General features: G+C 35.8%; 1 protein-coding gene across 3 annotated transcripts; it reads left to right on the forward strand.

Annotated features, from left to right (window-relative positions):
• Positions 1-1125: 1125 nt before the first annotated feature.
• Positions 1126-16882, forward strand: LOC123529334 (neo-calmodulin-like). 3 transcript variants are annotated; one of them, XM_045309635.2, is made up of 4 exons: positions 1126-1214; positions 5271-5414; positions 15594-15836; positions 16656-16882. In XM_045309635.2, exons 1-4 carry the CDS (start codon positions 1181-1183, stop codon positions 16679-16681), a joined length of 447 nt encoding a protein of 148 aa, XP_045165570.2. In that variant the 5' UTR covers positions 1126-1180; the 3' UTR covers positions 16682-16882. The 3 variants fall into 3 exon arrangements, with proteins under 3 accessions (XP_045165570.2, XP_045165572.2, XP_045165571.2); XM_045309637.2 differs by having other exon boundaries at positions 1158-1299; XM_045309636.2 differs by lacking the exon at positions 1126-1214 and adding an exon at positions 4478-4646.
• The last annotated feature ends 141 nt before the right edge of the window (positions 16883-17023 follow it).

The raw sequence follows: 17023 nt of genomic DNA on the forward strand, positions 1-17023 counted from the left end.
TCGGATGTTTCTTAATATAATGCACTGCATTTTTCAGACGTCTTCCAGTCAAGGCCATAATTTTGTAACATTATTAGGATTTTATTTTTAGCTGGAACAATTTAATAGATCTACTTTGCAAGGTACAGCGGAAGGAATCTATCAATGTGTCACCCTATGTTCAAGGTCAAGGTCGGGTTGGGGGAGTTGAAAAAGTTTCATTTATGATCATTTCAATACTTGTTAACCTTAATACAAGAGTATTTATACAAAGCTTAAGTATATGTCACAAAATTGTGACATGCAAAGTGAGGGTGATTCTGTGGAGAAAGAAAACGTGAATTATGAAATGGACCAAATGGACCAGGGTCGAAAAAACAAAAGAGAGAAAATAGTAATACCCCTGTCACACATACGGCGCGGATAACTACGTCTAGCCACGGATAGAAACGTAGTAACCCGTATCGATCTGTACCTGAGCCGTACCTCAAAGTAGTAATCCGTATCAACCCGTACCAACACTTGGTCAAAACGTATTCAAGACTTATCCCAAACTTGCAAGTTTCTCCAAGTTTTGAACGTGCACAAACGTTTGAGCGATCCGTATTCATTTGAGCGTGACTTTAGTCCAACATGGTTGAAACTTATTCATTCGTAGTTAAATGTACTAAAACGTAGTTATCCGTACTGAAACATACCTTGCCGTAGCTGAACGTAGTTATCCGAAGCTGCCCGTACTTAAGCGTAGTTCAACGTAGTTCACCGTAGAACCGTCCACGCGCTGGGCAAGTTGCCAGGCGCAGTAAAACATGGTTCAGCGTAGTACTTATTCGCGTCCTGTATTTTTTTCGTTCCTCGATTCTCACCAATTTTCCCTTACTAAGACGTACTGCTCCGTACTTATCCGTGTCCGAATCCCCACAGACCAATTCCATCCGCACCATACCTCAACGCACGGACATATCCGTATGTGTGACTGTAGCTTTAGGTAGGTGATTCTTTTGAACAGTTTTTTCCGTCTAAGAAGATGAGAGTAGGCCGTCTGAGAGTGTGTAGGTTTCTAACTTCTACTCCGTGCTCGGTGGAGCGTCTGACGACTTACAAGTTGATGACCCCACAAACGTGCACGGATTGCTTGACGGGATGACGGGATCTTAGACTTACTACTTGACCTTCAAAATAAATCAAAATAATTTTGCTGATGATAACGGACTACGATTCAGAATATCGATTTGGTGAAGTATTTCTAGGGATGTTAATTAACTATCAATTTAGAACAGTAACAGTTTAACTTCAGAACCAGTATGTTTTTTTCGGCAGGTGTGTTCTGTTCCGAAAACTAAACTATATACATAACACAGTCAGCTGTCCCTTGTGTTTCTGTGGAGAGTCAGTAGACTTTCATATTGTTCGAGGTTTCAAATCAATGTACGATAAAATAAGTCAATTATAGGGTTTGTTAGTGACCCTCCGTGGAAATATGGGGGGAGGTATTTCAGAACAGTATGATAAGTATGAGGACTCGGTTACGGGGACGCATACTTTGAAATTAGAAAAAAGTGGGTGGGGTATGATAAAATTTACCTGCAAAAAAAGTACAAGGTTTTGGTACATGGAATGGATACTGTTTCAACTGTTATAAGTACACAAAGGATTGCTCAATAAAATAAAAATGAGAAAACTGAAACAAGAAAGTTATTGTTGAATTACATAAGACTTACTGTGTACATTCAAAGTCAACAATTAAGACTTTTTGGTGCGAAAATAATAGTGCTTCACCTTGTCCAAACATTTATCAATGTCCTACAGATTCTAATTTAAAGAAAGAATGTGAAATATGGTCACTGTCTTGCTTTTCATTTCGCATATGTAAGCTAAAACACATTATTTAGTTTGTTTACAAAGTAGTGCATAAGAAAAGATACGGTGGTCAAGGAATGCCACATTCCAAAACTAAATGAGTATATTCCCCTTAATACATTAAACATTTATCGTTACAGAAGTCTAGTGGCTTACAATAAGGGCCTAGAAATATTGCCATTATTAATTTTTAACTTTGTATTCATGAACTACAATGCACTTAAATATCAAAACACATTCAACAAACTTTTGAAAATGTATTGTCTTAAAAATCCCTAAAATAAGGTATGAAATTTGGTTGAGAGGTCTAATCAATGTGTATATGTGCAAAAGTAACATTCTAATCTTGTTCACAAAAGTTACTAATACACAGCAGGCATGTCAATGATCAAAACTGGACGAATATACAGTTATCCTCACTTTAATGTCATTTATAATTTGTCCTTCAATTCTCCACCATACTTTTCATAACTCTGTTTGCACGAGTTGCACGAGAATGCTGTCATTCACGTAAAAAAATGGGGTCAAATAAGTTGTAAATGCAATATCATGTAAACGTAATTAATGGATTATGCAGTTCAAGATAAACTTTATCTCATAACGTAACGAACATGTATAATGTTGTAATAACAACTTTACTTACACTGATTTAAGTAGCAGTCGGTTTATAAGTGACTTTATTGATTCATTTTGTGTTTTGTTATTGTTGTCAAAAAGTATAACGGAAGTGCCTCACAACTGAAGCGGAAACCAGTTTGATGCGCAAAGTAGTCCAATGTAAGTAATATTTTTTGACAAATGTCCACAGAAATTAATAATTTTCTAATTTTAAAGACGAATATCTGAATAGGATTCATCATTTGATAAGAAATTATAATCATCGACATGTTTTCTTAAAAATCGTACACGTGCTGACACCTAAGTTGTCTCCCGTTGTTTATTAGAGTTACCTTTCGTCCGGCGCAGTAATACATTTGCAGTGAATCGCCGAGAAGTCGTGGGAAAATTAAAATCCATGTAAATAAACTAAAATTAACCACCTTTTCAAGATGAATTTCAAGTGATCGCCATTATGCATTTAGCCCGCCTGACCTGTGTAGCATCTTAGATATCTGTTCTAAGGTATTCATTGTGTAGAATGTCATGTTATGCCCTAGCAATGCTAATCCCACTCTGATTTTTTTTGTTTACATTTTTATCAATGAGAAATATGGTGTCCATCCCGAGCTGAAATGACGTGGCGTTAAATTTTAACATGTTTAAGCAAACCTGGTGTGTTAGAAAGAAAATCTCATCCCTTCAACATTATTTGAAACACTGTTATTGTAAAAAACCTGTTTTTTCCTTATACAAAAGCTTAATATTTTGTGTTGAATGTACTTTCACAAAGACCTCTGTTTTCCTATTACATTCATAGTACCACATCCTTATCCACAAAATACTGAATATTACAGGTGTCCATAAGTATTATATCAGTTTAGGAATATGTTTTTTATTTTCCCACCATCGATTTCTTGAATATGCACCCCTTCCGCATTTCTGTATGAACTGAATGTAGCAATATGCGTCCCCTTAACCTATTTCCTATTCTGCATTAGTACCAAAAGATATTGAAATAGAAATAAAACTTCATGTTCGTGTTAGTTTAAGATTTTACCGCCTCGGTACACTAAGTTGACGGGACCGAGGTCGTGGGTTCACTTCCAGGCCGCGTCATACCAAAAACCTGAACATTAATTCACTTGGTACTCAGCTTGGACTAGTCAGTCTAGGATCAGTGTAATGTTACTGAGTGGGTATCATGCAAGGTGTCTACGACGCAGGTGATATTCCAGTAATGCAGCACAGTAAAGTTGGACATTGTGCTTACTACTACAAGTAGACACTGTCGTTCATATTACTGAATAAAAAAAAACGACGCTAAACCAGCACACAACACGCACGCACGCACATACGCACGTACGTACGCAATTTTGTCCAATTTCAAGTGATATAACTGGCCTTATATGTAGGGTGAAGATGTGAAAAGCTTAATTCTTTCTAAGAACTATATTATTATTGTTTCATCTGCTAGAGATTTAAAAGACCTTTACAAAAACAGGTTTATATACCTTCATATAATTGTGCCGCGCCATGAGAAAACCAACATAGTGCGTTTGCGACCAGCATGGATCCAGACCAGCCTGCGCAGTCTGCTCAGGGTCCATACTGTTCGCTAATAGTTTCTATAATTGCAATAGGGTTTGAAAGCGAACAATATGGATACCGACCAGTCTGTGCGGATGCGCAGGCTGGACTGGATCCATGCTGGTCGCAAGCGCACTATGTTGGTTTTCTCATGGCGCGGATCAATTATAGTAAAATATATAAATCAGTAAAAAGTTTAGGGAATAAAATTTCACAATGCGTTATAAACCACCTTAAAGTTTACGCTTTTTATTCATTCTTTCTTGAAGTTCTATATTTGATCTTAAACGTGAGAACGGTTAAGCAATTATCACAAAAGATTGATATAGAATAAATGAAGTAAAAATTTACCCCTGTTATTTCTTTTGAAATTTTTAACATACACTACCCGTATTGTATATACATAAGGAACCCAATATTTTCATAAACTATCAAGTGATTTAGGTTAAAGTCTGTACAAATGTAGGTAGGATTGTAAGATGTTTACATTCTGTTAAATGTGGTCAATTTTGCACACACAAAAATAAACAAAATTTATTTAATTTTTAATTTATTTCTAACGATCAGTGGAGTTTGTAACGAAGGAAATAGAATGAATGCATCGCAGAAATTCATTAGTGGTAGGTGACTTTATAGCTTCTTTTGTATATAACGTGTGGGAAAAGTGTCTCTAAAACTTGCAGGTAGCAATCAAAGAGGGAAATATATAATATATTTTATATCTACAATTAAGTTGTGGTTTCAAGACTTTAGGGTTGCCAAACAGTGTGCATGCTGTTCGGCGGAGAGGAGGTGGAGAGACGGGAGAGGCGGTTGGGGAGGGGGTGTGGCAGAGAGGGCGGGGAATCAAGCAGAAACCCTGGTCAATACGGCTGAAGTTTGATAAATGGCTTTTTACTAAGTTCCATAAATATCCAAATATCTTATGCAGGCTGATCCGTCGCCCTTGTCCCGTAAAAATATATTACACGTAAAAATATAAATATAATATTACATGTAAAATATATTACATTTACATTATTCGAACAGATTTAGCCAAACGGCCTTCCCAAAAGACTTAAATCTTCATCTTAAATCATGCCAAATTAAGCATGACAGACTTTAGATGTTCTACTGTAGACATATACGTACCATGCAGTGTCACCTGAAAAAAATATAACATAATTATCCCTTCATCGATATAGCATACTATGATCATGCATAAAAATTGTAAAAATATTGAATTCCCTCTTTTCGTTCAACAGAATTTCGTGAGATTTTCAAGCTGTTTGACAAAGATGGCGATGGTGCAATTTCAACGAAGGAACTGGCTACTGTGATGCGGTCGTTGGGACAAAATCCCACCGAGCAAGAAATCCGGCAGATGGTGAAAATGGTCGACGCTGACAGTAATTATACATAATGTTTCTGGATTAATATATTAATACTTTAACTTTTACCCTGCTAAATTTCAATAATGAACTTGTCCATCTTTCAATTTGGACAGTACCATTAACTGTTAAAAGGGGTGCTTACCAAAAAGGTACTGACTGAATGCCGACCAATGCAGACCACGATCAGACTGCACGGATATGCAGGCTGATCTTGGCCTGCACTGGTCTCAAAGGCAGAATCACTTAGCAGGCTAAGGGTTGAAAATGACATGAATAGAATGCACTATTTACATTTAAACGATTACGAAACTGGCCTTTGCGGTACCGCCGGGCACCGTTCTAATGCACAATCGTCGAGAGCTGTCCGGCAACTCAATCAGATTGTACTGCTGCACGTCGTACCAGTAATGGGACACGGACCAATCGCTCGGAAGTTCGGTGCGCTATGCTTATTGTCAAATGTTTAGAGTCAAATACCCAATGCAAAATGCTAATTGCCAATTGATCAATGTTTGTTGCTAAATGTGAATTTCGGAACGATGAATTCCAAAAGAGCTCAAAAGATCACAATGCTGCAGAAATGAATGAATGCATCCTTTACATGGTCATTGCTCTGGGCCTTCAGTACATAACTTCTTCATTTTTCTTTTTGAAACATATTTAATAGTGCTTTGTTCGCATGACTGATATATGAAAAATATGGTTCTTGTCATTATCATAACATGACGATGACGGTGCAGGATTTTCTTAGATTTTATCATTTTGAAAGTGCTATATGACATCAGCTATGAAAGTGCTTTATGAGTTACATAGTAAATCTTTAATTTGAACTGCGGATTCTGCAAGCTAGCGTTGTATAAATACGTTTTCATATTTTGAATGAAACTATGATGCATTCCACTAAAGTTCTGTTTTTACTGAGAGGATTTGATTCAAACTTAGAATATTTGTTCCACATTATCACTCAAATCATATGACACAAGGGCCATAACTTTTGCACCAATTTTTCATCAATTATCTGCCTTTTTACTTAGAATTTCAGGTTAATGTTTTGGTGCAGTTTCACTCTATCTCAGTTATTTCTAAACGGACTTGATTCAAACTTTAAACAGTTATTCCACATCATCAACCACATCATATGACACATAACTCTGGCACCAACTATTCATGAATACTGTCCCCCTTTTACTTCAAATTTAAGATTAAATTCGGTGCATTTTCACAATATCTCTGTTATAACAGAGAGGCTTTGATTCAAACTTAAAACAGTTATTCAACATCATCACTTACATCATATTACACAAGGACAATAACTCTTGCACCACTATTTCACTAATTATCCCCCTTTTTCTTACAATTTCTCTTCGTTTCAAATAAAACTTGTAAAGCATCACGATTCGTAAGTAGACATGTATTCATTTGTGCGAGTTATGTCCCTTTTTTACTTGATCCCATAACTGAACCGTCGGAAACATTGAATTGGGCATATTCATTAGCGTGTGTCATACAATGTCGACATCATTCTAGTTCCTTTTGTAGCACAACTTTCTGTGCATGATTGTGTATTGATAATGAATTTGTTAACAGTCATTATGAAATAAATTAACGTTAATATCGTTTTTACCGTTAACGGCACAGCCATTCATGTACTGAAATCTGTATACTTAAACTTTTTGTTTGTGATTATGTTCTACCTGGTAATTTAAATAGAATAACATAGTTTCTTAGACGCTTTGTAAAAAAGAAACCCTAATACTTGTTTATCACTAGTCCTGTACAAAATAATACTAGTACAGTATAGCCAGTGCACAACGAGGGAAGGACAAGCAAGTGAACGCAGCTGGTCTGTCAGAAAAAAGTACTTTCAGTTGTTGCGATTTCGTGATTTCGTTTATAAAAGCATTCGAGTAGTATGATTACGTAAAGTAACTCTCTAGGTATGCAGTTAACAGTTCCGCAGACATACGTTTACAAAATTTTCTGTCGTTAACCCGGGGGCCTTAAAAGCTGCATATGTTTGAGCCGAAGCTTCAATGTTTATCTTGCCCTTAGTCATGTTTTAGGTTTTTTATGTGGATGTCGAGGCTCCGACCCGCTTCATCTAACCTCGTGGGTCCGAAACGCCATTTAGGGTGTAGAATATATTTATGTGAAGAAGTTATCCAGCTGACTAGCGGAAAATCGTTAGCTGTACCGAACTTCATCATAATAAGCGGATGGTTGGTCTTGAATGACACGACTAATTTTTCAGCAACTATGTTTATCAAGGACTTCAGAGGACATCATAAAATGTGCCTTTGCTGTTTGTTTGTTGTCGGAATGATTAAACCCTTAATGAAATCTGTTATTGACATAATAACATTTATGTATCGTAATATTAGAGCTACATCACATTTTATTTGTGTAAATGGCTGCGATACGTAGTTTTGAAAGTAGTTATCACCTCTGCGTGTAGACTGGTTGACAATGACTAGTTTGGTAGTCAAATGATTCAAAAGACGTGCCATGATTTAGATTTAATTGGGGGTTGTGGAATATTGTGCAAAAGAAAAACTGTTAAACATCTTGAAATACTTTTTGACTGTATCATTGGAACAATGCTATTGGATCTACTTTTACATACCTCTTCCTTTGTTAGACAGAGGTCTATATTTTTATGAAAGACCTCGTTAAACAAAAGAATTCTCGTGCAGAGGTCTAGCTGTTCTGACTCAGACCTGAGCATGTGAAAAATGTGTTAAAACAGCATCTATTAAATATGTTTCAATAACATGCTTTGTATGGTGATTTTATCATGACTAATCATGATTGCTAAATAAAATAGTCACTGGATAATAAACGGATTTTCAAGAAAAACGTTCATAATTTTATTAACATTTCTTAGTATTAAAATTGATGCACCCTGCAAGTATGCATGATTAAAATTAGAAAAACCTCCTAATTTCCACATAAAGCCGAAAGAGATGAGAAGAAGAAATATGTATCTCGAATAAAAATGATTAGTGAAAATAAAGACTAACCGCTCTACTACTGCGACAGACAAAAAGTTTTACAATTCACCATTTTCCAGCATATTCCGCCCAAAACATTATTTGCAGTTGAATAGATTTTAAAATTTGAACATTAAGCAACATAGATTTTAATAATATTTGCAAGAGATGGCTGCAGTTTCTGTCTTTTCACTTGTCCTCAATATGTTTTATAATTATGAGCATCTCTTATACTGAACAAGTAATGCTCCATATGATTTTAAACATCTGCTTTAGGGAAACGTCTTGAAAAAACTGTAAGCTGCATTTATGTTACGTTGTCACTGGTTCATTTACTTTTTATACGCCCGTCTTCTTCATGCATGGAGGGATTATGATGAAACTCGGCACAGTTGTTCACCATCATGAGACGGAGTGTCATGCGCAAGAACCAGGTCCCTAGGTCTAAGGTCAAGGTCACACTTTGAGGTCAAAGGTCAAATTCAAGAATGACTTTGTCCGGAGCATATCTTCTTCATGCATGGAGGGATTTTGAATTATCTTGGCACAATTGTTCATCATCATGAGACGGAGTGTCACGCGCAAGAACCAGGTCCCTAGGTCTAAGGTCAAGGTCACACTTAGAGGTCAAAGGATACAAGAATGAAAACTTTGTCTGGAGCATTTCTTCTTCATGCATGGAGGGATTTTGATATAACTTGGCACAAATGTTCACCACCACGAGATGGAGTGTCTTGCGCAAGAACCAGGTCCCTAGGTCTAAGGTCAAGGTCACATTTAGAGGTCAAAGGTCAGATACAAGAATGACTTTGTCCAAAGCATTTCTTCTTCATGCATGGAGGAATTTTGATGTAACTTGGCACAATTGTACACCATCATGAGACGAAGTGTCATGCGCAGGTCCCTTCTTTAAAATTAGTTCCCTTTGTTTTACTATAAATAGCTTGTATTGTAACTTTTTCATTACTAGTCGTAGGGAAAAATCGAGACCACTTTTCTGTAGTACAAAATGCATGTTACATCAAATTCTGAAGTGTATTTTGATCTATCTCTACCTTGTAAGGATTTTTGTGTGGACTGTGACGGGCGTATATTGTAACATTCTGGCACTCTTGTTTAAATGTGTGAAGTATCAAATCAACAGTTTATATAGTTTTCTAGTTATACTCAGGACGATCTTTTATTCTAAGGGGATATATTTCAAAACTTGATACTTCACTTCTTTCAAAATAGGGGACAACCTCTTACACAACTTTCGAATGGGTACCGGACAAGCTTTCTACAACCTACTTGTCCGGACATGTAGACAATCTTAACAACTTTGAAAGAAGACCATCCAAGAAACAGTCAGACCAAGTTTCATCAACTTCCACCCAAAATCCAGAAAACTAAAATATTTTTTTTGTCTTTATTTACAATATATTTACAAAAAGTTAAAATCTGAATATAACTGAAATAACTGAAAATTACTACTTTCTGTTTAAAGATTGAATTATCAATAGTGTATCGTATATTATTCAAAGTACATAATATAGGTCAATATTTTATTCAGTAAAATATAGAGTCATAATCTCTTTGGTCTTTGATATGCACATTTAAGTGTTAAATCATTATTTTAGATCATACATGATTATATAATTACAGTCATCAGAACCAAAGTATTCAGACAAAAACAGGTTGCTGTCTTCTTCACAAATTAGGACGTTAAATGGTTTCTGTACATGCTGTACATAAAAAGGCAGAGTTTTTCCGGTATTTGGCAATACAATGCTCAATCGCTCCCTGTTAGTAGGACAGCAAAAAACAACAGTACCATTGCTGGTCACTGCCAGTCCCCTTGGAAATTGGATGCCCTCGAATTTCTTCGTTACCTGTAGATGTCCGTCTATTGTTAGATTATAGGCTGCGTTTTTATCCCAGTCTGAAATGATAATATTTGTATCATCTATCACAGCTATAAACCTCGGATACTGGAGTAGGCTCGTATCTTTGACTTCATGTAGAATATCGCCTTTCATGTTCAGTATCTGAACAGCTGGGGGACGGCCATAAGTTAAAGCAATGACACCATTACGATGATCTATTCCTCTGCAGTTATTCCTAACTTCCAGACTGTAACTTTTAAACAGTCCATTTTTGGTATTCACAAAAAAGATGTTACCTTCATTTGGTAGCGTTGCTGCAATCGATTCAGAATTGATGACACTTACATCCCATGGTTTACCAGGTGTTTGATACCTTGAAGTGATTGTATTGTCTCTTACATTGAGAATCTTCAGAGACGTGTTGTGATGGTCTGCAAGTAGAATTTCATCTGAAGAAAGCCTTGCTAATCCTGTTATCCAACAGGTATTTGATTCATTTGTAGTTTTCACGTGGAATTTCTTGACATAATGAGGCTTCATGTCAGCAATATCTTTCTGATTTTGAGCCTTGGATTTTAGCATCTGTCGTGTAATGGTCCCTATAGAAATGTGGCTCTTTCTCAGCGTATCCATGTCTTTTGATCGTTCAAACTTGTAGATGTTCATTTGACTTTTTGAAGCAATGTCCTTTGTTATTCTTTGACATGCATGAAGTTTGGTCTGTGCAAGTTTTGCTGTTATAAACAACTGATTTATTTTGTCTGCATATTGATCAAGATTTCTGTGAAATTCAGTCATTTCGTTTTCGATGGATTTACATTCATTTAGAAAGTGACTTTGTTCAGAAACATCTTTAGCGTTTAGCGTTTCAACTTCCCGTATAAGTTCTGTTTCAACTGTGTCCAGGTAACTGTTCATTTCTTCACGAAAGGATTTGATTTCTGCAGTTATTTTGACCTTTACGTCATCAGCCACTTTCAGATTTTTCTTTATTTCATATTTTGAAGCCTTGATTTTCTTCTGAAGCTCTTCTATCTCTTTTTTGATATTTTGAAGTTCCTCACAGTTGCCATAGTTACCGGATACATCAGAAACCAAATGAACATTGCAAGATGTATGCGTTAGCACCATACAATCGCCACATCCCACCGAGTTGTGTCTTTGACAGTAGAACTTCACAATCTTGGTTTTGTGGACAGCACACAGTTCAGAACAGAGGTCAGTCTGAATCTGGACTCTTGGCATTTCATCTTTCAATTTGATCACGTGATTCTTGGTAACTGACTGTTTACGATGAACTCTCAGACATGAAGAACAAAAATATTCATTACATGTTTCACAATATTCTTCAGCTGGTACATCATCATCGTCACTATGGCACGGCTGACACAAAATATTTTCTTTTCCAGTCTGACTAGATTTTATACGTCCTGATACTTCCATGTTTTTGTTAACTTGATTCAGTCATGTTCTTTATCCTGCCATACAGTATATAACACAATCTTAGCTAAAGTAGTAGATCTATTTTTGTTTGCTTAAATCGAATTCATAGTCCAAAGTTAACAGGTACGAACCAGGAAGTACAATTGACGTACGGGTCACATACGGTGAGACTACACAATCATTTATATACTTACAAGTTAGGTTAAATTTGCCGAAGTGTACATAATGGTATGTATAACCGCGTTTTAAGTAAGGTAACGCTTCTTTCGATATCTGTAAACATTCACAAGATCAGACATATATTCCATCCCTGACAAAATAATATCTGGCCAACCGTGACATTTTGAGCGGTATACAACCACTAATATTTAGTCTTTGAGGAGTGTATTTGATTAATTCTACAATTTAAGTAGTGATATACAGTACTGGGTTTTAAATGATACCCTCGCTTAAGGAGGTAGGTTACCTTGTTACAAGGGTAAATTCAAATTAGTTGAACCGCAGCACATTTTTGTATTTCGTGTAATATGAAGTTTTAACTGCTATAATCTCAATTTCGTTTGTCTCTGTCCCTTCAAGTTCAATTTTTATCCAGGTTTGAAGAGCATGACCCTCCAAAGGTATTTCATATTGAAAGAAGAAGGAAAATACGGATATTTAACACTTTTCAGTGTATTTTAGTTTCATTGATATCCGTAGAAGTCTGCATAATTGATAATTTTACTAGTATGCACGTTATCTTTTAATAAAAGCTTAAAATGTATATGTCGCGGGGCTCGTGTTTCCATGGTAACGCATTTTCTCTCATTTTTAAACAACTATGTATAAAAATAGGGGTTTTCGACGGCTTCAGTGCCATTCTGTTAATGACCAACATGGCATATTTGGGTAATATTATTAGCAAAATACCAAGAACTTTACATGGTACCTTATTTTTCATTAAGTTTAAAGTAACCATGGCAACAGATATGTTTAAAATAGCTTATATCTTGCTTTTTGTCGTAGTTTCTTATAAAAAATATTGAATAAGATTATCTTTCTAGTTAATGTAGCTATAAAACATATTATTTCTAACGTAAGTTATATTTTCGTGTTATTTGCATTTATTCAAACAAATTTCACAGCTTAGAATACTTACAGCAGTACCCCTTGTCTGGCATTTTTCATGGAAAAGTCGTTCAGCATGCTGCTATTATTCTCATGGATATTGTTGAAATGAAAATAAAAAGCCGAAGCTGTGTTTCTTAAATAGACCAGTGTCAAAGCTTTTGAATTTTACATTTAGATACATAGGTCACGGGCTTCGTTTCCATGGTAACATCAATTCAATTCAAGAAACCACATTTTTCTACCGAAATTTGAACAATTTTAGATGTTAGTTTTAGTATAAAAGTAACAAATTATCAACGGAACCTGAAAAATAGGTATTACAAATCAAACTGCTAGATTTTTATTTGAAAATGGCCGTAACAAGTAACTTTTCACCCAACTATATACCAAATAACATTGGTTACCATCATCCATGTTCTTACATTCCGCATAATATTTCAATATAACTACATAAAAGAAGCAAAATATTGATTTTTATTCAGCGCAAAAGACTCATAAAAATATTTCAGCAAATAATGGTTATTTGAAAATAGTTAAAATATAAAAAAAATGCACAGAATTACGTACTTTCAAGACAAAAACTATTAATTTTGCGCGGTAACTGACACGTAACGTCATGACGTCAGTGACGTCATTTTAAGGCAACATTGTTTTGAAGCGTTTCTGCGGCAATTTATTCATTATTTCTGAATTATTAAACCATAAAGCATCAGATCGAAGACAGGTTCATGATTTGTTTTCAGAAGAATGAATATACAAACACATTTAGTTTGTCGTAAACGTCGCGTTAGCTTCCGGTTGGACATGCGCACATACAAATATGAAGGTAACCTACCTCCTTAACTTAAACATCGGTTTAAAACAACGGCGTAATCGTTACAGTTCCGTCATTTTGTACACATAATACAGCATAGCATTTTTATTTACAGTCGTGATATGTACATAACAATATATTACCTATATATCGCTATTGAACGACATGAGAGGAATTATTGCCATTGAGCCATTTTGTGAAATAGCACTCAAACTATGGTCATACATAGGTTTCTTCAAAGGAATGTCACTTCGTAGGTTTCGTGCACCAGGGGAGGCTGTGACCGTGATATAGACAATGATGTGATGTGCCAGTAGTCTGGCTTTACTTTTGATGAGTCAGATAGATCATTTGAGCCGTGCCATGGGAAAACCAACATAGTGGGTGTGCGACCAGCATGGATCCAGATCAGCCTGCGCATCCGCGCAGTCTGGTCAGGATCCATGCTGTTCGCTAACAGTTTCTCCAATTCCAATAGGCTTTAAAAGCGAACAGTATGGAGCCTGACCAGACTGCGCGGATGCGCAGGCTGGACTGGATCCATGCTGGTCGCACACCCACTATGTTGGTTTTCCCATGGCGCGGCTCATTTATAGATGACTTTGAGGAGTCAGATAGATCATTTAGATTACTTTGATGAGTCAGATAGATCAATGAAAAGACAGGAGCAAGTAAATGAGCCGTTTGGAATCCCACGATAGGTCAATGATGACCAAATGAGATTGATACCTGTCTCAGTCCGATATCCTCAGTATTTTGTTATATTGTGGCCGTCCATGACATAAAGTTTACTCAAATGCTGGTGATATGGATCTAAATCAAGCATCGTTACACTGTGGCAATCCAGGATATAATATATCATGATAATATATCATAAGTTGTAGATTCAGATAGGAATATCCGGTTCGAGTGTTACTTGTTACGGCAGAGCCACAGTAACATCGAGAGCCGGGTATCTCGATCTGCATCTACAACCAATGATAAGTATTTTTCAGGAATTCGCATTTCATACGTTATTGAATAAATAAAGATTTCAAAAATAATAACAGGAAGCATGATATAACCTTGTTTGCATGTGGGTGATGCAGACCTCATCGAGTACTTTTCACACGATAAATTCCGAAATCGAGTTTTAATCCAAAATTTGGCATAAATACTTCCTTTCATTGAAAAAAAAAACTAAAATGTCTCAAAAAACTAAAATAATTCATTTTAAGCAGGCATTTCCAAACCTGATTTCTCGATTTTTGGTCAAATCAATAGTTAAATATTTATGGCAAACGCAGATTATTTTCTTGAAAATTAAAACTAGTTTTACCTACTTAATATGACCTTATCCATTGATCAAGAGACTTTGTTTATACGAGGACTGCATCATTCGTAAGAAAAATGAGTTACATTAGGCTTCCAGCCGTTTAATGTTTATGTGTTCTTCGGTCAGAATTTAGCATAAAGAAATTCATGAGAGTAAAATTCTGAGACGGACCTGTACTTAAAAGCTTGTACTATCGAACAAAATAAAGCATCATTGTGGCCAAATGCCGAGGTGATATCGAACAAAAAGCAAACACCATTTCACTTTGGTCGTGAATGACCTGTAATATAACTTAACGCAGGTTATATTGAACAAAAATAAACTGGTCCTTCCTTTTTTATTTGCCGAAAGTTGTAAGTTTATTCCTCAGTTTTGAAAAATCAGAGTTGAATCAAATTCTGCATTAAAGTCGGACGCTCGTGATTTCTCCCTTCTCTGTCCAATCTCGAATATGTTATTATAATAAAATTTAATCCGATGTCATCGAATTAAAAGAGGGATTCCGACACCGTTCTTCTACTTCTGAACATGTTTTCTTCTCAATTACTTTAAACACTTTGGTTATATAAGAATGGTTTTCTAAAAAGACAAGAGAAGCAAAACAGGGATTCAAGCCCTAACTGTTTGTCAATTTGGCTATTATTGTTGTCTTTTTAGATGATGGTGAGGTAGACTTTGATGAATTTATGAAGCTCATTGCACGTAAACTCCAGAGTGTGGATATAGAGGAGGAGATTTTAGAAGCGTTCCGAGTGTTCGATAAAGATGGCAACGGTTCCATTTCGAAAGATGAATTGCGATTCGCTATAACAACACTGGGTGAAAAGGTCAAAGAGAATGAACTTGATGACCTCATGAGAGCGGCAGATCTGAATGGAGATGGACAAATTAACTATAGTGGTATGGTCCTTTCAAGCATTTTCCTTTTCACTCATGCAAAATGAAAAAAGCGGAGAGGTTGCCTAATAGGTTCAACCCTAAACTTCATTGGGTATCGAATGCATCTTCTCATATGACGCTATTATTCTCAGGAAGCCGACTGGAGTGTGATTCAGATAAATATATAAGTTAAATTACAATCGAACTAAAATAAACCCGCATACTTTTATGGCAAAATGTATTACATGCATGAGAATGCTTTCAACAGTTAACAATTCTGAAGTATCAAGTCCACTGTAAATTTTGTGTGTAACAACTGCTATAAAGAGTCACTAACACTTTCAAAATGTAAAGGTCCTGTTATGGCCTCTATTATTCCGTGTTCTAAGTAAAATGTTTTAGTTCAGCTAGTGATTATCAGATTAGTTAATTGAGCCGCACCATTCGCTAATGGTTCCTCTAATTCCAATAGGCTTTGAAAGCGAACAGCATGGATCCTGGTCTGGATCCATGCTGGTCGCAAAGACAGTATGTTGGTTTTCTCATGGCGCGGCTCAATTTATTACTGATTGTCAGCAGAAGTAGCTTTTTTAATCTTATGAGTATCATAACTTCAACTCAGGCCATTTGCGAGCTGTTCGCATCATTTCATTTCTATGCACGTTACACGATAACAAAGTGAAACAATATTAATGGCATAACTATTTCTTACATCGATTTTAAACACAATACAATGTCTTATATTTAATATATGTCCACGAATGAAAATATCTGTTATCTTAGATATATTAAATGAATTATTGAAGATATGAACCATTGTATGTCTCTTTTTACTTTCAGAATTTGCAAAGATGATTGCTCCATAAAAAGAACGTTCTACGATTAAAACTACTGAATGCGTTTTTATTGGTTTAATAAACGTTTAGAGGTCGGCCATGTTTGTCTGTAAATACTAAATTGGTATATTTTACTACTAATGAACCCCGCTTCTATATGTGTTCAATTTCATTTTTCTTATCTGAATAAATTAAGGAGCATTTATTGAAATATATTGATATATACGATGATTCTGTTTGTTTTTGTTTGTTTTGGATCATAACGCCGTTTTACAACCGTATTCCAGTTATGTAACGGCAACAGTTAACCTAAGCCTTCCTGGATTCTGTACCAGTACTAACCTGTTCTCCGCAAGTAACTGCCAACTTCCC

The sequence above is a fragment of the Mercenaria mercenaria genome, chromosome 13, assembly GCF_021730395.1.
Source record: "Mercenaria mercenaria strain notata chromosome 13, MADL_Memer_1, whole genome shotgun sequence".
Lineage (NCBI taxonomy): Eukaryota > Metazoa > Mollusca > Bivalvia > Venerida > Veneridae > Mercenaria > Mercenaria mercenaria.

What these genes read in the sequence shown, in the direction of transcription:
- LOC123529334 (XM_045309635.2), top strand. Translation starts at nt 1,181, where the DNA reads ATGATAACGGACTACGATTCAGAATATCGATTTG. An exon ending in CGATTCAGAATATCGATTTG is followed by an intron (nt 1,215 to 5,270) that starts GTGAAGTATTTC and finishes TTCGTTCAACAG; the next exon opens with AATTTCGTGAGATTTTCAAG. An exon ending in TGGACAAATTAACTATAGTG is followed by an intron (nt 15,837 to 16,655) that starts GTATGGTCCTTT and finishes TTTTACTTTCAG; the next exon opens with AATTTGCAAAGATGATTGCT.